The 22096-nt window shown below is 48.2% G+C and overlaps 1 protein-coding gene across 1 annotated transcript; it reads left to right on the forward strand.

The window, feature by feature from the left end:
* Nucleotides 1–527: 527 nt before the first annotated feature.
* On the forward strand, nt 528–1144 carry LOC124677798. The gene has a single exon (XM_047213752.1). The coding sequence runs from the start codon at nt 766–768 to the stop codon at nt 967–969; it is 204 nt and encodes a 67-aa protein (XP_047069708.1). The 5' UTR covers nt 528–765; the 3' UTR covers nt 970–1144.
* Nucleotides 1145–22096: the final 20952 nt, after the last annotated feature.

Here is a 22096-nt window from a genome sequence, read left to right on the forward strand (position 1 = left end):
GATTTGCTTGGACAGACAACGATGTGGTTCAACAGGCGTTTTATAGAGAGAGTTGGGAAGGGAGTGGAGAAGATGGCACGATGAGAACTGAGGACGACCGTAGGTTGCAAGAAGACTATTGAACTACACAAAATTACAGTTTCTTTTGGGGCAATGAACCGTTTGTATTTAGCTTGTAACGGAAGGGTTAGTTCAAAGGAAATGAATGTCGGTAATTAGATGCAATCAAAGCTAGATGGAAGAGGACTTTCTTGGTGGGAGTAATTGTTTTGGAAGCTGAACGGAAGGGAATTGGATGCTAATTTTCTTGGAAGCTGAAGAGAAAGGGATGCATTGAACGTAATGTGCTCTGCAGTTTTTTTATAGGGTTGATGTGGCAGTTATGCTGATGTGAACATGATGTGGCGCGCTAGGATTGCTCAAGGTTGACTGATGAGGTGGATAGGCTGCATGTAAAGAGAAATGGGATCACCTATTAAGAATAGAAAGATTACGCCCCAGTTGTACTGTCTCGACAAGGATCAGCTCTCTGGACCGTCAGGGGCCCACAGCGGTTGCACTGGATAAGATCGACATTAATCAAGGAGTACAAAAAGGTCGAGCAGAAATATCCGTCGCGTAGCCCCCATTTCTAGAAACCGCGATCCAACATCCAGAGTAGCCTCGTCAGAACCCAAACAGTCCATCACCGATACCAAATCCCATTTGCGCATCATCCACGCCGCCCCGCAAACAAGCAGCGGGCAAAGGTTCTGACCGGCCGAGATGATCCTGGTGGCGGTCATGGCGGAGCTGCTGGAGGAGTACACGGCGGCGGTGGCAGGCGCCGTGGAGCGGCTGCTGTCCGCGGCGCCGCGCATCTTGCCGCGACGCGTGCGGTTCATCGTCCTCCGCAGCCTCCCCTTCGCCTCGCGGCCGCAGCCCGTGCCGCCGCCACCGTACGCGAGCCCCGTCCTGCTCGCCCGCTGATTATAGTACTCCAGCTGAGACTCTAAAGTGAGGTGAAGCTTCTAGCTTGTACATACTGATGTTACAATAACACGGTTAGCACTAGTGAAGATGTTTTGGCTGGTCCTTGCTGTTGGGTGTGTACCTTGTACCTTGATGTACGGGAAGTAAGTAGTTGCTTGCTTATTCTTGACTACTCAGCTTGCCGCCTAATCTGTCATGATCTCATGGCTCAACTTTGTTAGACTGTATATTCTGTGTATTTGTATTTGTAACCCTGTACGTACCCTTTGGTACCCCTATATATATGAGATAGGCCACGCCCCAGAGCGTTGAGCCAGTTCCTCCCAAACCCTCATACGTTAACATGGTTAGGGTTACCCCCCAGCCGCCGCACCTCTCTTTCTCTCTTGGCCGTCGCCACCGATCTCTCCGATCGCGCCGCCGCCGCCATGACGACTGGTGCAGCCGCTTCAAGCGCCTCGGGTGCCCTTCCCGCCACCGATCCTGCCTCCACAGCCCTCGCCGTCCCGCCGTCCTCCACGGCCTCCACTGCCCTCGCCGTCCCGCCGTCGCTCGCTCGGCTCCTTGCCACGAGCGCCACGAGTCAGATGGCGTCGTACAGGACGACCCGCCCGCTACACCTAGAGGCGGGCAGCTTCTCCAGCTTCTCCAGTGGTGCGTTCCCGTTGCCACCGCCCAACTTCGCGACGATGGCGTCCACCGTCGTTGCTGCATCGCCCCTTGCCTGCACCAACCTGTCCGGGCCGCCGATCCCGTTGCTGACGGCCCCCGCTGCATTTCCCGCCATCGCCGACGCTCCGGCCTCTGCGGATGGCGCTGCCCCAACTCCGTATCAGCTAACTAATCTGATTACTGTGCGTCTTAAACCCGATAATTATCCGTACCGGCGCGCGCAGATCTTGCCTCTTCTTCGCAGCCGTCGACTCGATGGGTTCGTTGATGGGAGTCTCCCCGTCCGTCTCGTACGGTCGCCGCTCCGACGGCGAACGGCACGAGGGTGGAGGCGGAAAACCCCTCTACGCCGCCCGGGTCGCCCAAGACCAGGCTATCGTCTCGGCACCGCAGCCCTCGCTCACGGAGGGCGTCGCCGGCCTTATGCCGTTTGCCGCCACCTCCTACGACATCCGGCGCACGTTCGAGCGCAGCTATGCTCGGCAGTCCGTGGCCCGAGGCAATGATCTTCGTCGCCAACTCGGCGACCGCAAGAAGCTGAACTCCTCTCGCACACGACTACTTCAACAAGATCAAAACGATCTCGGACACGCCGACCTCTATCGGCCAGCCTCTCCGGGACTCCGAGTTCGTTGAGCATGTCCTACATGGGCTTGACAAGGAGTATGACAATCTGGTGGAGCATGTGGAGGATCGAACCACACCGATCCTTCCTCATGAGCTGTACACGCGCTTACTGGCCACCGAGCGGCGTGTTGAGGCGCGTCGCAAAGAGGCCTCCGTCGTCCACGACTTCGCCGCACATGCGGCCTACCGTAGCGCCCCTAGTGGTGGTCGTGGTCGCGGCGCCCCTCCGCCCCCTGGTGGCCCGCCTGCTGGAGGTCCGTGGCAGCCTCGCCCACCTGGCCAATGGCAGCCTCGCCCACCAGCTCCGCCATCCTCGGGTGGGCGCCCTCGCCCCACTTGCCAACTGTGCGGCATCGACGGCCACCTTGCATCCCGCTGCCACCGTTGCTTCAAGCGCGACTTCCTCGGCATCGGCAATGACGGTCGCGGCAACGAGAAGCAGGCCGCCATCGCCGACAGCTACTCCGGCTACATCCCCTCCTTCGCCATTGATCTCACCTGGTACTTCGACACCGGAGCAACGGATCACATGACAAGCGAGATGGGTAAGCTCAACTCCAATGAGCCCTACCGTGGCCAAGACAAGGTCCGCACCGCTGACGGTTCAGGTATGCCCATCACTCATGTTGGCCAAGCATCTCTTCTATCTAACACCTCCCGCTGCTTACACCTTCGCAATGTCCTCCGTGTTCCCCTAGTAACTCGCAACCTTCTTTCTGTTCGTAAGTTTACTTATGATAATGATGTTTTCTGTGAGTTTCATCCGTTTCATCTTCTCATAAAGGACCGAGTCACGCGGGAGGTTCTGCTTAGAGGTCGAGTTCACCGTGGCTTGTACGCGTTGGAGGCGCCGTCGGCCCCGGAGGTCTTCAGTGGGGTGCGTGTGTCGACTGCACATTGGCATGCGCGCCTTGGTCATCCTGCGTCTCCGGTAGTGAGCCATGTTCTTCGTCGCCATGAGCTCCCTATGTTATCTAGTAATAAAAGTCTAGCAGTGTGTGATGCTTGTCAGCATGGAAAGAGTCATCAGCAACTGTTTGTTTCCTCTACTAGAGTATTCATAAACCTCTTGAACTCATTTATTCAGATGTATGGGGCCCTACCCAAACCTCTGTTAGTGGTCATACTTATTATGTCAGTTTCATTGATGCGTACAGTCGCTTTACGTGGCTCTATTTACTTAAAAGCAAATCTGATGTGTTTAATGTGTTTGTGCAATTCCAGCTTCATGTCGAGCGACTCCTTTGCCACAAGATTATTCATGTTCAGTCGGATTGGGGTGGTGAATATCGCAACCTCAACTCCTTCTTTAGCAAACTTGGGATCTCGCATCGCGTTTCTTGCCCACACACACATCAGCAAAACGGTGCGGTTGAGCGCAAGCACCGCCACATCGTTGAAACCGGCCTCACACTTCTTGCTCATGCATCCGTGCCTTTTCGCTTTTGGAGTGATGCCTTTTCCACCGCGTGTTTTTTGATCAATAGAACTCCCACTCGGCTCCTTAATATGAAGACACCCCTTGAGCTCTTGTTCAAGGAACTCCCTGATTATACGTTCTTTTTAGGTTTTTGGTTGTGCGTGTTGGCCTCACCTTAGGCCCTACAACAATCGAAAGCTTGAGTTTCGTTCGAAAAAGTGTGTTTTCCTCGGTTATAGTGCTCTTCACAAAGGCTATAAGTGCCTCCATGTTCCCACAAACCGTGTCTACATATCTCGCGACGTTGTCTTTGATGAAAACGTGTTTCCCTTTTCCGATATGCCATCATCTTCATCTGTTTCACCACTCACAAATAACTCTCCAGTTAGTCTTGGCCAATTTGATGATGTTGCATATTCGCCTGTGTTACTGCCTAACCACGGTGCAGGTACCGGTCGCGGAGCCCGCCTTGAGCTCCTGGATGCGCCCGCCGCGCCGCCTGCTGCCACCGACGTCGATCGCTGCATGGGACATGCAACGGCGTCGCGTCCCGAGGCGTCCGCCTCGCCGTCCGCCGATGGGCCGGTGCCCAACCCACCGCCATCTCCTGCGGCGTCGCCTGGTCCAAGCAGGCCGGCGTCGCCTCCCTGTACGTCGCCCGCGCGGTCGGCTCCTGCTGGGCCGGCCTTCTCCACTGGACCGGCGACCCCTAGTACGTCGCCCTCGACCACTGCGAGTGTCGACTCGCCCGTGTCTTCCTCGCCAACACCGCCACCTCCACCACCACCGCCGCCTCCGCCTGCACTGCGTCCACATACACGCAGTCGCAGCGGGATTCATCGCCCCAAGGAGCGCACCGATGGCACTGTTGCATGGATTGCCTCTTGCCTTGCTCAAGCGCAAGCGGACCCGTCTGCTGAACCACGACACTATCAGGCTGCTATGAGCATTCCACATTGGCGTGCTACCATGGATCTAGAGTATCAAGCTCTTCAGAACAATGGCACGTGGCAGCTCGTTCCTCCCCGCCCGGGTGTCAACATAATTGACTCCAAATGGATATTCAAGGTGAAGAAGCATGCCGATGGTTCCATTGAGCGCTACAAGGCTCGTCTGGTTGCCAAAGGGTTCAAGCAAAGGTATGGGCTTGACTGCGAGGATACATTCAGTCCTGTTGTTAAACCTACCACTATTCGGCTGCTATTGTCACTTGCTGTTACTCGGGGCTGGACTCTCCATCAGTTGGATATTCAGAATGCTTTCCTTCATGGCGTTCTGGAGGAAGAGGTGTACATGCGCCAACCTCCTGGTTTTGTTGATCCTGCTCGTCCACAGCATCTTTGTCGATTGGTGAAAGCTCTCTATGGCCTGAAACAGGCACCTCGCGCCTGGCATGCCCGGCTTGGTGCAGCTCTTCGCGCTCATGGATTCGTTCCCTCCACTGCTGACACCTCACTGTTCATTTTTCAGCGTCCCCAGCTCACCATGTATTTGCTGGTCTATGTTGATGATATTATCTTGGTCAGCTCATCTGTTGCCGCTACGGACAGGTTGATTATAGCTCTTGGGTCTGAGTTTGCTCTCAAGGATCTTGGCAAGCTACATTACTTTCTTGGCTTGGAGGTTACTTATTCTGGCGATGGGCTCACCCTTTCTCAGCAGAAGTACTCACATGATCTCCTGCGCCGTGCTGGTATGCTTGCTTGCAAGGCTGCGCTTACACCGATGTCCTATACTGAGATTCTATCTGCTGATGGGGGTCTTTTGCTGTCTGCTGATGATGCTACTGAGTACCGCCGCATTGTTGGAGGTCTCCAGTACCTTACCATCACTCGTCCTGATGTTTCCTATGCAGTAAACCGTGTCTGTCAGCACCTGCATGCGCCACGGGATACTCATTGGACTGCTGTCAAGCGCATCTTGCGCTATGTGATTTCTACTCTCACACATGGCCTTCACCTTCGGCCGGCGCCTACGGCTGTACTTTCTGCCTTCAGTGATGCGGACTGGGCTGGCAACCCTGATGACCGGCGATCAACGGGGGGCTATGCTGTATTTCTGGGTTCTAACTTGATCGCCTGGAGTGCACGCAAGCAAGCCACAGTCTCTCGTAGCAGCACTGAAGCGGAGTATAAAGCTGTTGCAGATGCCACGGCTGAGATCATTTGGGTGCAGTCTTTACTTCGAGAATTGAAGATGACTCCTAAGAAGCCGCCTATTCTGTGGTGTGACAACATTGGCGCCACATATCTGTCGCTCAATCCAGTGTTCCATGCTCGCACCAAACACATAGAGGTTGATTACCACTTTGTGCGAGAGCGAGTTGCTCAGAAACGACTACAGATAAAGTTCATGTCGTCTAAGGACCAGCTTGCTGACATCTTCACCAAAACCGCTTCCGCTTCCACTGTTCCTTAGATGTAGACGCAATCTTAACTTACTGAATACTTCAGGCCACAGTTAAGATTGAGGGAGGGTGTTAGACTGTATATTCTGTATTTGTATTTGTAACCCTGTACGTACCCTTTGGTACCCCTATATATATGAGATAGGCCACGCCCCAGAGCGTTGAGCCAGTTCCTCCCAAACCCTCATACGTTAACAAACTTGTACGTAATTTCTGCATGCCAGCAATGTGATACAGATTGTAATTTTGAGAGCCAAGCGCTTTTTGCTGGGGTGTTGAGCCAGCCCGTCAGGGTTCCTTTTCGATAAAATCATTAATATCACGAAGATACTAAATATATTCAACCTCTGCAACAAGACGGTGCACGGATGCACACATGACACATCCAAAAAGGAAAAAGAATTGTAAAAATAAAAAGTTTCGTTACAATAATCCATTTCTTAAAGCAGCTAGCAGTACTAACATCACTAAGTCAGAAGTCCAGGTTCTTCAAAAACGATACTTTTAAGAAGAAAAACAGTGCACAAACACCGTCATTCCTTGTAGGTGCCTCCGCAGCTGCATGCCCAGTTCGGATCCGGGCTATGCCCACTGTAGCCGCCACACGTCAGCGTCGCCGAGGAGGTCCTTGCCGATCCATATCCAGTGCCGCCACCACAACGCCTCCTCCTCCACAAGCCTCCAATCCATGTCGCCAGGCCTAGACAGGCACCGTAGGCCCACAGCTTGTCACCATCGCGCGCATCAAATCGATCCGATGTAGAAGCAACCACCGCCGCCTGGCCGAGTTTGTCGCCCCGACCACCGCCCACGACTCGCTCCGTCGGTGCCGCCCCAGTCACCGCACCCTCGTCCCCCAGTACCTTAGGCACCAGGCGCCGCCGCTAACGCCGGCGGCAGCGGCAGAGACAGGGCCCGCTCGAGATCGGTTTGAGGCGGCGGCGCGGGATCGCCCCGGTGTCGCCATGGAGGACGTCACGGGAGCATTATTCGTGAAAGGAGATTATAAACGGTGCTAAACGTGTCTCCCTCTGAGCACCCAAACCCGTGTAAAACCAATTACACAGTCCAACCAGCCCGGCATATAAATCTCCTATCCATCACACCGAAGAACACCTCCTAAAAATACCATACATCTATCAACCAGGTAGAAAGTAACCCGTCACTGTTTAAGGAAAAACAGGTAAAAACTAGCATCTCACTGTTCTAAGAAAAGCATGTAGAAACTAGAGACCTTGCATAACAATATCACCAAGCACTCGCATCTCACTGTTCTAACAAAAGCATCACACCGAAGCTATGTATTTCTTATGCCAATCAGTAGACCTTCAATTGCATCTGGAGTGAAAGTAGAGTATTTTTCTTTCTTTTGTCGATGACCATGAATTGTATCTGTAATGTTTAGAGAAGTGACTCGAAAGATAACAATCCGGTCACTCTATATTTGATTAGGCAGTGAAATTTGTAATTAGAATTGCATATGTTGATTTTGTTGTTAAGAAAATATATTGCCATTATTTTCCGAATTCCCATTGCAGAATTTTACACCGTATGCACCATCGGATCGTATGCCAGTTTGATTCCCCCAAATTAACTGACTCACTAAAGGTCATAGTAAGCCATTTATTTTACACTAACCCTCAGCTTACAAAAAAACTGAACCTCAATGAACTCAGTAAATAATACAGATGTAGTGCAGTATAAAAATCATGATTTTCAGAAAACATAGAAAGTTGACAGTCCAAAAAAATTAAGGCCAATTTGTAAGATGGTTGTATCCATTATACCCACATAAAACTTTCTTTTAATTGTTACAAAAATATCGTTTAAGGGCCACATAATGAAGGACCAATTTATTATCGAATGTCTAAAGTTTCTAATCCAATATCTAACATTTTCTTAAATATGGATGGGTGCAACAACGCGCGCTTCTAAGGTATAGTCTTTCGATATAGGGAAGAGACCAAGAGCGCCCCTTATGGCTTCAGGGCCCAAGATATGGAATCCCTATCTGTACTTGGGTAAACCTGCAAAATTTCCTGCCATAACTGTTGTCATTGGGATATTTCAGGAGAACCAAAGGCAATGTGAAAGTTCGGCTGCCAACTAGAGCACTAGAGAAGGCTCGATTAACCAGAATATCTGGGTTAGATGAGATTTCAAACAGGCTAGGGTACCGTTCCTGTAGGGGGCGTCGCCAAACCACCAGTCAGAGTGACAGACTAAATTAGAATCTTCTAGCCATAACCAACAAGAATTTAGCAACTAACTTTAAAAAATCTTCAATTTTATGCAAACTATGCCATAACTGAGATCCGCCACTAGGATTAGAATGAAAGAAGACGTTTGACCCAGGATATGTTGCTTCAATTATACGGAGCATCTGATTCCTGAAATATTCGCCCAATCCATTTGGTGAGCAAGACAATGTTCAAATCCGCGAGTTTATGACACCTAGGCCGGCCCCTGATCCTTGAAATTTTGTCAAAAGAGACCACCTGCCCCAATTCATTGACAAAAAGGACCACCTGTGACTGAAATTGGCAAAAAGGACCACCTGCTGGGTGGCGGCAGGGCCCCCAGCCGACACGTGGAGCTTGCCGCCGTGGGCTGTGGCGGCAGGGCCCAGCCGCCGCACCAGGTGGCGGCACGTTAGCCGCCCTAAGTCGCCGTCCGGCCGCCGTTTGTGCTGGTGGGCCATGCCGCCCTGTTGCATGGCGGTAGGGCGACGTGGAGGATGCCTCCACTCCATCCGGCGGCATGGCCCGCAGGTGCAGGACGCAGCGACGACTTTGGAGGCAGACCTCGAGCGGGAATCCGGCCTGCCGACCAACCCTGGTGCACTGATTTCGAAAACCTGCTGAACTGATTTTGAAGCGATGACGAGACGTAAAGATTTCGGAAATTTCCGCTCGATACAGAAAATTGATCACCGAAAGCGGCCTATATGCGTAGGAATTCTGTGCTGATACATCAATTAGAGCACCGACAGCCGATACCAATAATTCTGCACTTATTTTTTGGTACTGCTCACACTAATTGAAGGCTATATAAGTCGGCTTCCCCGCATAGAAATCGAAGCAGCAGGATTGAGTTTGCCTTCTCCGCGTCTCTGTTTCGTGCGCAAAATATTGGAGTGAGTATGAGTGTGCCTTGCTCGGACCAGGATTTTAGGCCGATGAAGGGGAAGAATGCAAGCTTGCCACCGGGGGTGAGAGCAGAGAGGTGTTGGTGCGGCCGCCTTGCGAAGGTGAAGGAGGTGGTTGATTTTTCTGATAAGTTCGGCATGAAATATTTCATGTGCGCGAGCTATGATCATGATCCACCCAGGCAAACAAGTTCATCGTCCTCGAGGCCTGCGGTATGTTCTAACAACATGATAAGAAAAAATAATTGTATGTCATTAATTTTCGTTTATTAACCGTATTATTTGTGTTGTAGTCTCCCCCGCCTCTTTGCATGTGGTTTCATTGGATAGATCAGGGGCAGCCGGATTGGGCACGCTGTGAGGTGGAGGAAAAACAGCGGCGTGCATGGGCAATGTTCCATGAGGAAGAGCGTTTCGAAAAGGCTATTGCTAATGATAAAGCAGAAAGAGAGAGGCAGATCCAGAAATTAAGGGCGGAGCAAGCTTGAAATCGGGAGGTGAATCAAAGAGGATGGATGATGAGGATGCACGTAGGTATGCAAAGAGGTGCGCAGGAAGGCCCGTGAAGCGGAAATGAAGAGATTAAGGGAAAGAACTGAGACGCAAGCAGCAGAAGAACGCGATGACAAGTCCGGAAAATGGCCACGGTGGACACAGGGCAAATAGAATGATCTGTTGTACTAGCTATGTATGTTAATTTCAGTTTTACTTTCGCGTTGTATCTTAAAATTTTTTGCAGTTATTATGTTGTATCTTAAACGTTTTTACTTATGTTGTATATTCATTATTGGAGTTAATTTAGAAATTAAACTTATTGGAACTAATATTAATATGTCTCTGAGATACATAGAAAAATGTCCCATACATAGATTAAATGTCTGTCGCACGCATAGATAAATATATGATACATAGAAGTAAGGTCCATTTGTATCATTCATGTCGACGACGACGACGTTGCTGCCGTGGCCTTGGACCGGAAGGCGACAACCGGGGACGAGGGGGATGAGGTGGACGCAAACCTCGGCCGTACTGATTTTCCTCATCCTCTGTAGGTGTCTCGTCTGCTGGCGATGGAGTCTGAAATATGTATGGAGATTCCTGATTTGGGGGAATCAAACTGGCATTTGTGCCAAAAATAGCACCTCCAAAGAATTCTTCAACTACCCGGTAACATCATTGCGAGGTTGTTGTGAAGTGCTGCCATAGTATTGTGGTTGCTGCGTTATATCGGGCCATGTCGGGACTAAAGATTCATGCGTATTGAATGGCTCCATCAGAAACATGCACGCAATAATCATGTATGTAATTAACATGAATTAACCTGAGTTGGGTATTGCGATTGCATGTGGTCACGACCACGCAATGGAGGCATATTGTGGCCTAAACCAGCTCCCATGTTGGACCACGTAGGGTCAACAGATTCATGCGAACGTAAACGACATGTTATTAGTAGGCATGTAAATAATCACGTGTTGGTAGGTAATTATTAAATATTAGCATACCTGAGTGTTGAATCTTTGCGAGTACTCGCCTTCTGTGTAGGAGTATCGTTGTCCAGATGGATATGACGGAAAATGATCGTTCTCCTAATACAATTGGGGAAAAAATGTGTCATTGTTGTAAGTTCAGGAGGAATGTATGTACCCAAGTTGATTACCTGTGTGGCACCATGGCGTTGAGATATGTGTGCGGACTGTGATCGTTCAAGTAGAGATGAGTCGCGTCGTGGATTAGATGTATGCGAGGTAGAGGGAACTGATACGGTCGGTGTGGCCGATGGCTGGCTAAGACGTACCATACTCGGTCTGTTCGACGGTGCCTCCGGCATGTCGAATGCTCGGCTGACAACATCATCGTGACGGCTGCAACCAAGACGCCTAAGCCCTTTAATGGCAGTATTAAAAATATGTTTTACCATGGATTTTCCCTCCGAACTATCCATGTTGCGCAACTGCAAAGTGTTCTGGGCATCCTCTGCGATCTGCCTAAACTCGTCAATCTGAATGAAATAAAAAAAATTAATATTGCCTATGAACACAAGTTTTCTGAATTATATTTATATAGAAAGTACCGAAGTGTCATGGTGGTAAGTTGAGGCCCATGTGAGGTGTGCCGGACTCGATGGTGGGGGACCGGTGAGCAGAGTCCGTGTGCTAGCGTGGTACCATTCATTATATGCTGCCAATATCTCACCGTGGTACCGTCTGCATTAGTTATAAATTACGTTAGCACGTACATGATGATAAGATTAATTAAAATATATAATTACCTATTTTCGCGTATTCCATCGGACTCTGCTTCATCAATCCATTTCGTAATCCATGTTTGATTACGCTGACTCCAGTCGAAACAACTCATGCCTTTATTATCTTGTCTACAATCCAATAAGTTTCGTTAAATAATGAAATAGAGTAATACAAATGCAATTCATTGTTTCTATTAGAGTGAGTGAACTTATGTATGAACATCAGCAACAAGTCGTCTTGGTGATGGTGGGGGAACATGCTGATGCAGACCAAACTGCCGCATGACACGCTCTGGGTTGTATGGCTCAACCATCCAAATAAACAGTAGGTTGCATCGTGTGAACCACAACCGTCTGTCTCGCAGCATATCTGGTAGTGGTTTAACAAGATCCCAGACAATGTACACGTCGTGTTCCGTAAATGGGTCCCATTTAACCATGGTCTCCTGCAGCTCCTCAAACTGTTGGTGGTATTCTGGGTAGCAACCATGTGCCACATTATTGGACCACCGTTTTTTAGCATGTACCCATCGACTTCCAAAAGTAAGAGGGGCATATTAATATTGTTCGGTGTGACCACCATAGGGGTGAATTGGGTTCATTATCTGGGGACGCCCAACGGGGAGGTACTCCCACGACCATAACTGAAGAAACTCTGCGCTTACAGCAAGTATATGCCCCTTTGAAGATGCATTGGTTTTCTTTGTTGCATCACACAACCCCCTATAGGTATACGCGAGCATTGCAGAACCAAAGCTGTATATAGGGATGGGATGTGGAGGCGAATCTACTATGTTCTCGGCTATCTTAATTAGACCCGGGAGAACAATGTCACCATGGGACGAAGGAAACATTATACCAAATAGTTACAGTAAATACGCAAAAATATGTCGCCTCATGGTCGCATTATCTGCATCAGCTGGTAACTCTTGAAAATTATTGACCAACCAGCTTAGAGGGACCCCCTAGGACGTGACCCTCTGTGGCTCGTAGCAGGCATTGCCACCTCAGTCGGCCAAGTACTAGAATAAGAGACCGGGACCAAAGGAGTACCCTTGATTGGAAAACAAGTGATCATGGAAACATCTCTGAGCGTAGGTGTCAGCTCCCCACAACTTAAGTGGAAGGTGTGGGTTTCAGGTCTCCAACGATCAACAAGGGCCGATAGAAGAGATGGGTCTAACGTGAACTTCTCCCTGCTTGATGTCAGCTTAGAAAATGGCAGAAGTCCATGGGCCCTGAGATGTTCCTCATAAACATTGTTAACAAGAAACCTATTCTTAATGGTTCGTACCCTGAAGGTCGGAGGTGGATTTGAGTGGGCATCCGGGTTCAACCAGAGGTGGCAACGGTGTCCGGCATCGCAGGATCTTCGCAAAAGGTCTCGCAAATCCGATGTCATAACCTGCATCCATCGATGGTATAATCATACATTAATACATTAATTAGACTAAAAAAAATATTTCAGTCCTCCGGCCCCTCCGGTCTTCTCTCGGCGGCAAGGCAGCTTTCTCGATTTCTTTGTTGATTCCAGCCCAAATAGCATTCATCTTCGCTTATGTCTTCTGCATGCACATCCTCTTAAATAGCTTGAACCAGTCCTTGTTCTTGAACTTCGAGTAAAAATTGGCTGCCAAGTGCCTCATGCACCACCTTGTCTCCAGGTCGGGCCACCCCCGGCCGTGGTCCGATGAATTCTTGATTAATTCGAGAGCGCTCAAAAGGCCTGTGTTGCGATCTGATATGATGCAAACATCGGGCCGATCTCTCACGACTCCCATCTTCAAGCAGTTGAGGAACCATAACCAGCTATCTTTGTTTTCACTCTCGACAAGTGCATAGGCAATAGGCAAGAGCTGATTATTTGCGTCAGCTGCGATCGCCACCAAGAGTGTGCCCTTGTACTTTCCAGTGAGAAAGGTACCATCTATTGACAGCACCGGGCGGCAGTGATGGAATGCCCGTATAGTCTGGGGGAATGCCCAGAATAAACGACCAAGGATTTCTTGGTTTTCCTCCAGAGGGTGTTGACGAGCTCTCCTGACCAGTTGAGTCCCCTGGTTAGTTGTTGCTATCTGGTGGAGTAGTCTCGGGGCAAGGTCATATGCCTCCTCATAGGTGCCATACAATCTCTGGAAAATCTCCTCCTTCGCCCACCTTGCCTTACTAAAGCTGACCGGGAAGCCAATCAGATATTCCGCGGTTTTTTGCAGCTTCTTTGTACCAAGGGTTATATCTTCTTCCACCGCCACTTGCATGATATGTGATACATATTTTGCACTGACGTTGCGGTGGTTGTCAAGAGCCCCCAATTGCTCGCAGCTATGGGGTTCTATTTTTGAGATATGCCATGGCAGACATACCCCAGGGCTCACCCGAGCGATAACTCTCCCCCTGCAACCCTCATTCAATTTGACGCATATGACTTTCAGCTACCTTCGATCAGACTGCTTCACTCTGTGTTGCCGAGATATGGCCAATGCATACCTCTTCATTGCTTGGTCAGCCGAGTCCTTGTCTGGGAATGTTTGCCCAACCTGCAGACTCGCCTCCCCTAGGCCCGGAACAGAGTGAAATTCATTGCTGATGGTCATTGTTTTTAAGAACTCAGGGTCCATTGGTGCCGCAACTGCCCTCCGGGAAGGACCGACGCCTTCTTCGTCCGAGGAGGATCCAGACGAAGAATAACGAGTGTCATCGTCCAACGCCTCCGGAAGTCCCTCCACACGCTCGCTAATGTCAACGAACGCGGACCAGTATCCTGGCTCGGCAGCAAACTGGGCGACCATCTGCTCCGATGGGCCAGTGCTATGGCCTGCAGTTAGTGAGTAATGCTCTGATTGGCCTATCATGCCTGCTGCAGTCAGGACCAAATGCTCCGATTGAACGGTGCTCGGTCCTGTGATGATGGCCATCTCCTCTTCACCAGCACTGATACTGCTTCCGACACCATCATCACCTAATATAAACTGAACATACACCATGGGCTCTCCGTACATAGCAGCACCAGGTGTGCTTGTAAACCTCATGTACGTACCCCAATTTCTATCACTCTTTACCTCCCGCAAACCCCAACGGGCAGGTGTCCCATCATTCCCTCCTACGACGACGAGAGCCTCAATGGTCATCTTCTTCCCACGCATCTCACGCCCAAACTGTGCTCGGATGCATCTTCTAACATCCAAAAATTCTCTATTGACCATGTCTGTCACTACAACTTTCATCGAGTCGCACCGCGACACATCGACACCCGAAAATTCGTCGCGTACGACGTCTACATAAAACACTAACACAGTTTCCATCGTACCTACCACACAACCATATTTTTAATATAATGTTAGATTACAACACTAACATGTGATTAATAATTTTAAATAATCGATCTAAAATACACGTTCAACATATTTACTTAGACCATTAATTTTTCAGCGTCATATTTCTAATTACAAGTTCATCATTCGTACATGATATATTTCTACGCACATAAAATCGTAGCATATATGTTACGCATGTTGCATAAATAAAACATAACTACACAGACTCAATAATACCTATTCATACATGCATGCAACTACAGAACATGCATTAGCTAAACTAATTACATGCATGCAATTACATAAACTAATTACACTACGGACTCAATAATACCTATGCAATTACATAAACTATATACTCAATAATACCTATGCATGCATGCAACTACAGAACATGCATTAACTAAACTAATTACATGCATGCAATTACATTAACTAATTACACTACAGACTCAATAATACCTATGCAATTACATAAACTACAGACTCATATGCATGCATGCAACTACATAAACTAATTACACTATACAACTAATTATGTTTGCTTCTTCAAATCCTTACCTTGATATTACAGATTGAGCAAACACTTAATCAGCCAACAAATCTTCAGCTGTGAGCAGGAGACATCAACTACGTGAGGAAATACTAAGTACCCGAAGAGATGTGAGAGTAGATGCTGTGAGAGTGCACAGAGTGAGAGTGAGAGTGCGGAGAGTGAGAGTGAGAGTGAGAGTGCGCGGACAGTGACAACCTTTATATAGACTCAGCTCATCTCAACGAAATCAACAATTAGCAACAGTTTAAGTGCTGAAAGCTAGCTAATTTGCAACAGTTTGAGCACCACCGAAAGCAGACCAATTTGCAACAGTATAGCCTAAAAATCAGTGCGATGTTGTCGGTCTGTCCGGACAGATTCTCTCGCGCGGGAACTGCTGCATACACCGAGCACTTAAAGAGCATTAAAAGCAGTGCAATTAGCAAAGTCAGTGTGATAGACCTCTCGGCTGATTCCCGCTCAATTAGCAAGTCGAGGCCTGCCTCCATCAGCATCAAAATCAGTGCAATTAGCGACATCTTTACGTCTCGTCATCGCTTCAAAATCAGTGCAGCAGGTTTTCGAAATCAGTGCGCCAGGGTTGGTCGGCAGGCCGGATTCCCGCTCGAGGTCTGCCTCCAAAGTCGTCGCTACATCCTGCACCTGCGGGCCATGCCGCCGGATGGAGTGGAGGCATCCTCCACGTCGCCCTGCCGCCATGCAACGGGGCGGCATGGCCCACCAGCACAAACAGCGGCCGGCGACTTAGGGCGGCTAACGTGCCGCCACCTGGTGCGGCGGCGGGGCCCTGCCGCCACAGCCCACGGCGGCAAGCTCCACGTGTTGGCTGGGGGCCCTGCCGCCACCCAGCAGGTGGTCCTTTTTGCCAATTTCAGTCACAAGTGGTTCTTTTTATCAATGATTGGGGCAGGTGGTTTCTTTTGACAAAATTTCATCTCTACCCAGTTCACCATGTGGTATTTTTCAGATTTTCAGAATCTCCTCATTTTCACCTGATACGAACAGGCCCATCACAAAGATAGGTAGGCTGGATAAGGAAGAATTATTCTGCGCCAGACGCGTTGTTGACGACATAAACCTACCCTGCTAAGGATCTACCCTAGTGCTATCCATGTTGACAAGTGGCTCTCAATCTACCATTGTGAGACTACGGTCTGCAATAGGGAAACCCAAATAGATAAAAGGGAACGATCCAACGAGGCAGCTCAAGTTCAGGAGATTGGCTACAGCAGCTTGTTCCTGCTCATAGCCCCTTATCACCATAACCTCGGTTTTATAAAAAAATGATTTTAAACCTCACATCACTTCAAAACACAGAAGAATTATGATGCATGGGCCTTGCATAACCTTTTCAAAATCAAGTTCAATTGCATCATGCATGGGCCTTGCTCCTTTTCAAAATCAAGTTTCAGGACCACCACACTGAGTTTTCTGAACTTGTTCCTGGGACAATCTTGAAGATTTAAAAACCCATCATGAATAATTCTCCCTTTAAATAATAAACGCCGAGAGTGAATGGGAGATATATAATACGGTGCGCCACCGAGATAAAGCTGCCTTTAGTTGTCTTTTCAAAGGTTAATTTCAGGGATTGCAAGCCCTCATTTCCATGGTATACTTGTACCACCATAAATATCAGAATGTACGATCAAAGAAGTCAATACAGAAAAAAAGGACAAACCTAACATGAGGAGTAATTACTGATGCCAAACCGAAATTATATATGGTAGAACTCGGGGCATATACATGAGCTCATTTGTATGTCAGTCAATTTGGTTAGGGCATCTCCAGCGGCGCGACGCAAACGATCGCTGAGCATCCGTTTTCGTCCGTTGTGACCTGAAATGCGTTTGGGGCCTGTTCCAGCGGGGCGACGCAAAGTGACCGGGCCGTCCGCGGAGACGCAAACCTGGCCCAAATATGCGCCAGGTTTGCGTCTCCGCGGACGCTCGGCGGTCGCGGAAAATGTCCGCTCGGTCCTCGCACGGGCCCTCCTGTCAGCGGCACAACTGCTTCGTCTTCCGCGGCATTACTTCCGGGCGGCGCGCTGCAGCCTTTGCAGGGCCGCGTTAATGGCGTGCCTCGGCTTCCGCGAGCGTGCGCAGCGTCGATGCGTCTTCTCCGCCGATGCGGCACCGAGGCGTCGCTCGGCGGTCCGCGGCCGCGTTAATGGCGATGCCTCGCGTGGCGCGCGGCCGTCGCCTACCTCAGCGCACGTAGTAAATGGCGATGCCACGCGTGGCGCGGCCGTCGCCCTGCCTCCGCGCTATATATACAGGGCCGCGAGCATCTCATCTCCTCCTCCCACAAACCCTAGCCGCCGTTGCCGTAGCGCCGCTTCCTCTCAAGCAGATCCACCATGAGCAGCGCCGGACGCGGTCAGGCTGCCGCGCCTCCACCTCCACCTTCACCTCCCACTCCACCTCCCCCGGCCTCGAGCTCCGACGACGGGTTCGACTCCGACGATAGCACCGACCTCCTCCACCCGGTCAGGGACGCCGCGGACCTGGCTGAAGCGGAGAAGGAAGCAGAGGAGGAGCGGGCGGCCCATGCGGCTGTCGACGCCGAGCTGGAACAGCGCAGGCTGGCGGCCGCCGCTGCAGCCGAGGACTCTGACTCGGAGATTTCTTGGTCATCCGATGACCCTGATGCGCCGACGCCGGAGGAGAAGGCGGCGGAGCAGCGGGCCCTCGTCGAGTCTTTCGAGACGCTCAAGGACGAGGCCGCCAACGCGAGGCTGGAGCAGTGCCTGCAAGAGGACGCGGCGGCGCACCGAGCCATAGCGGCCGCGCGGGAGGCGGCGGAGAAGCAGGCGACGGAGCGACGCAACGACGGTGCCGGCCCGTCAGGAAGCAAGTAGTCTAGGCCTATAGATCTACTTTGTATAGTTTTTATGCATTTTTATGTACTACTTTCAATGTTTCTACTATGTAGCAATTCAAAAAAATTGGCCGGGGGCCACACCCAGACGCAAACGGACGAGCGGATAAAATATGTCCGCGGGGCGACGCAAACGGACGCTCGCGACCACTTTTGGGCGTCCGAAATGCGTCGCGCCGCTGGAGATGCCCTTGTCAGTCTATATAAGTGACCATACCAACGGAAGATAAGGATAGATTGCAGCGTTGTAGGTAAAATCTTTCCTTGAGAATAGGAGGCATCGAGAAGATTTGGGCGTATTAAAGGAGCTATGAAGTTAGATGGGTGTGCTTTATTCTCAGCGACAGATTTTCTTATTGCTGGACGGCCGGATTGAGCTGGTTTCCCGTGTTGGACACAGCCAACCAAACTACGTAAAACTTCCGTAGTTCCCACCGAAAACAGTTCCCAAATTCCGTTATGAGTTCTGCGGATGCAGTAATCAGTACCAAGCCATGTACCATATGCATGGCGATGAATGCCCAAACAAGGAAGACTTTGCGTGCCACAGAGCTTTAGTCCTAGCCACCAATATCTAGCTCTTCAGCGACTCTCTGCGGTGTGTATCCTTTTGAGTATTCGAATCTACTAAAAAATAGTGCATGTTGATCTAAGAAAACTTAATGGTTTTAGAAAAATGTCAGACTTCGCTTCAATTTGATTGACTGATTAATAAAAACTGACAGTTGATGCTTAGGCTTGTACGAAGAACATCTTGAGCAATTCATTCGACCTATCAATTCCCCGCGTTCACACCACTAATCTCTCCAAACTCTATTCCGCCATATAGCCTATTTACCAAAAAGGTGGCATGCCTACGACCTCTGCATGATGCCCATGGTAATTTTATTGCAAAGTTCAAAATCAAGTACAAAAAATATGAAAAAAGATACACACCAACTTTTTTTAACGATGTACGCCCACATGCATACATCACTACTAGAAAATTGCATATTAGTGGCAAACCTAAAATGGTTAGCAGTGCCACTACTATCACGCCACTATAAGTGTTAGTAGTGGCGCACCATGTGATGCGCCACTGCCAGTGCGCCACTACTAACACTTCGGTGCGCCAGTGTTAACCCTCCTTGGTGCGCCACTACTAATTTGTAGGGTGCGCCGCTACATATTTTCACGAATTTTTTTTCTTGTTTTTTGGCTTGTTTTTTGTTTTATGAATTATTTGTCTCGTTCATCTAGCACCAAATTTTTGCTCGTTTTGTTTTCCCAATTAGATGAGCCATGGGAGAGGTTGGAGGATGGAGAAGAGAGAGGGAGGAGATGGTGGAGAGGAAAGAGGATGGTGGGGAGAGAAGAGGATGGATAATGGAGGAGAAGAGAGGAGAGAATAGGAAAGGAGAGGATAGAGGAGAGGAGGGTCACCGGAGTGCTTGGAGGAGAGGAGGCCGGAGAGGAGGAAGGGGCATCAGAGTGGAGGAGAGGAAGGAGGAGAGGAGGAGGAGGAGGAGGAGGAGGAGGAGGAGAGGAATCTGTAGAGGAGGGAGGTGAGAGGTGGATAATATGATAGCGGGGGTAGGTGGTGGCCGGCCATTTTGAATTTGTATGGAAGGAAAGTTAGCAGTGGCGCACCATGCGCCAATGCTTTTTTATTTTTGAAATTTCATCAAAATCTTAAAGCTGAAAAAAGTTCTCTTTCCTTTTCGATTTTTGAGAATCAAAAATTTCGCTAAAAGACCGAAGGGTGTTGAAATTGAATGCAAAATTTTGCGTACATACATTTTCATATAAAAATATATTTTCATCGGAGGTCGTATGCAACCAGAAAAGTTGTTTTACTGATGCATGACGCAATTTTGCAAAAAAAATTCAAAATTCATTTTATTAATTTCTCTTGCAACAGGATGCCATAACACATGGACATCTCGAATGATTTTATTTTTTAAATTTGTTATCAGTTTATTTTATTTTTTGAAAACTAGAAAGGCGATCCACAAAGGGAAGGGGTGTGGGCAGAATTTTCGCCCCTCCCCCTGCCCTTAGCAATGGTGCGCCACTGCTAAGGGGAACATATTTTTACCATTTTCAGAAAAGGCCCAGACTTACCAGTGACGCACCAAGCAGTGGTGTGCCACTGGTAAGCTGGGGAGGAGGTGGACCAAGCAGAAATTAACAGTGCCGCTTGTGTGGCCTGGTGTGCCACTGCTAACAGGGTTAGTGGCGCACCTTTTCCTGACGCGCCACCACTAGCATGGTGCGCCACTAGTAGTGATTTTACGGCTAGGTCTTTTTTTAATAGTGCATTACTTGTATTCATAAACATAACAATACAAAATTGTTATGCATACAAGTAACAAAACACTAGGATAATATAAACGGTTGTACTGTTGCAAACTGTTGTCGCCGCTACTTCGTTACATGCAAAAATATTACATGTAACACGTATGGATCATTGATTCTGTTGCCAAACCCCAAATAGGTTGAGCAAGGCCCATGCATGATACCATCTTCAATGGGATACAAACCTCTCTTGCTTCCGCACGCTGAAGTGAGGACCAGGTAGAACATAGTTAACACGACATAGGTACTTTTTTTATGTATTGTTTCCATGAGATCAACTATATTCCCTCCTTTATAACACAATTGTTACTTGTGTTTGATGATAAAGCTCAAAATGAACGACAAGTATACGTGTGTGGGAAATCAGATTGATTTGCAAATCATCATGTTCTGAAACATCAAGTAAACTGCTGGACTTTACCCAAAAAAAAGTGAACTACTGGAAATTCAACAACTTGAAACTTTTATGGGTTTAGGTTTACTATATGGGTTTCTTTATGTAACTGAGTTTATTTATTTATGTGATTGGGTCAGTACTTTTTGGCGATAAATAATAGAATTGAAGAATGTATATTTCTAAAAGTGGAAAACAATACAAAAAGAGGGAATTATTGTCTGTGAAATGTGATGACCTTGTATGTGGTCACTTGAACATCATCCAAAGCACGCAAGTAGGGCAACTGAGGTGTAATGTCATTAGGTAAGCATTAATTTCTATCAGTAAAATGGGTTAGTTGAGTTGAGACACGAGAATAGGTTTGATGTATCTACTTGATTCTCCACCGGAAATTCAATTCGGCTCCATTAAAAAAAATAGTTGTGAATTTTTTTTCCATGTACATCTCGATAATATATGTGCGTCTATACGGTTTCATGAAAACTGATTTATTTTTTATGATCAATGTAAAAAAAGACAAAATATGTCTCACAAAAAGTCTTATTTTTAGCATCAAATTTTGTCTTTTTTACACAACCCAAACGGCACGTCAATTTTTCACGTCAAATTTTTTTGTGCACGTAGCATGTGAAGATGTACACGTGAATTTTTCTTTTAGAATTTTTTAACATTTCAAAATGTATCAAAGGTGTATTTTAAAATAAGGGGAGCATATGCACCTAAGGGCCAAAACATCACGCCCATTATCTGCATGCCATATTGTCTTTTTAGATCCACCTGCCAAATTGTTGAAGTTCACAAACCTCCATTGGTTTGTAGACATCAAACGCCAAAAAAAATGACATCAAACTTGATGACTTGCATAAATGTGTATATCATAAAAAGTAAACACTACTTCCTCAGTTTCAATGTGTAAGACTTTTTTTATTTTGAAAACCAAGCTAAGTAAACTTTAACCGAACTTTTAGGAAAACTACCAATAAATATTATATTATATAAAAATATTTTATGATGTATTGTGCATATCAGTAATTTATTCTAAAAACATGGTCAAACTTTACATAGTTTGACTTTTCCAATTAGAACGGAGGTAGTAGCAAAATATGTACTACTATTGTTAG

Source organism: Lolium rigidum, chromosome 7, assembly GCF_022539505.1.
Source record: "Lolium rigidum isolate FL_2022 chromosome 7, APGP_CSIRO_Lrig_0.1, whole genome shotgun sequence".
Lineage (NCBI taxonomy): Eukaryota > Viridiplantae > Streptophyta > Magnoliopsida > Poales > Poaceae > Lolium > Lolium rigidum.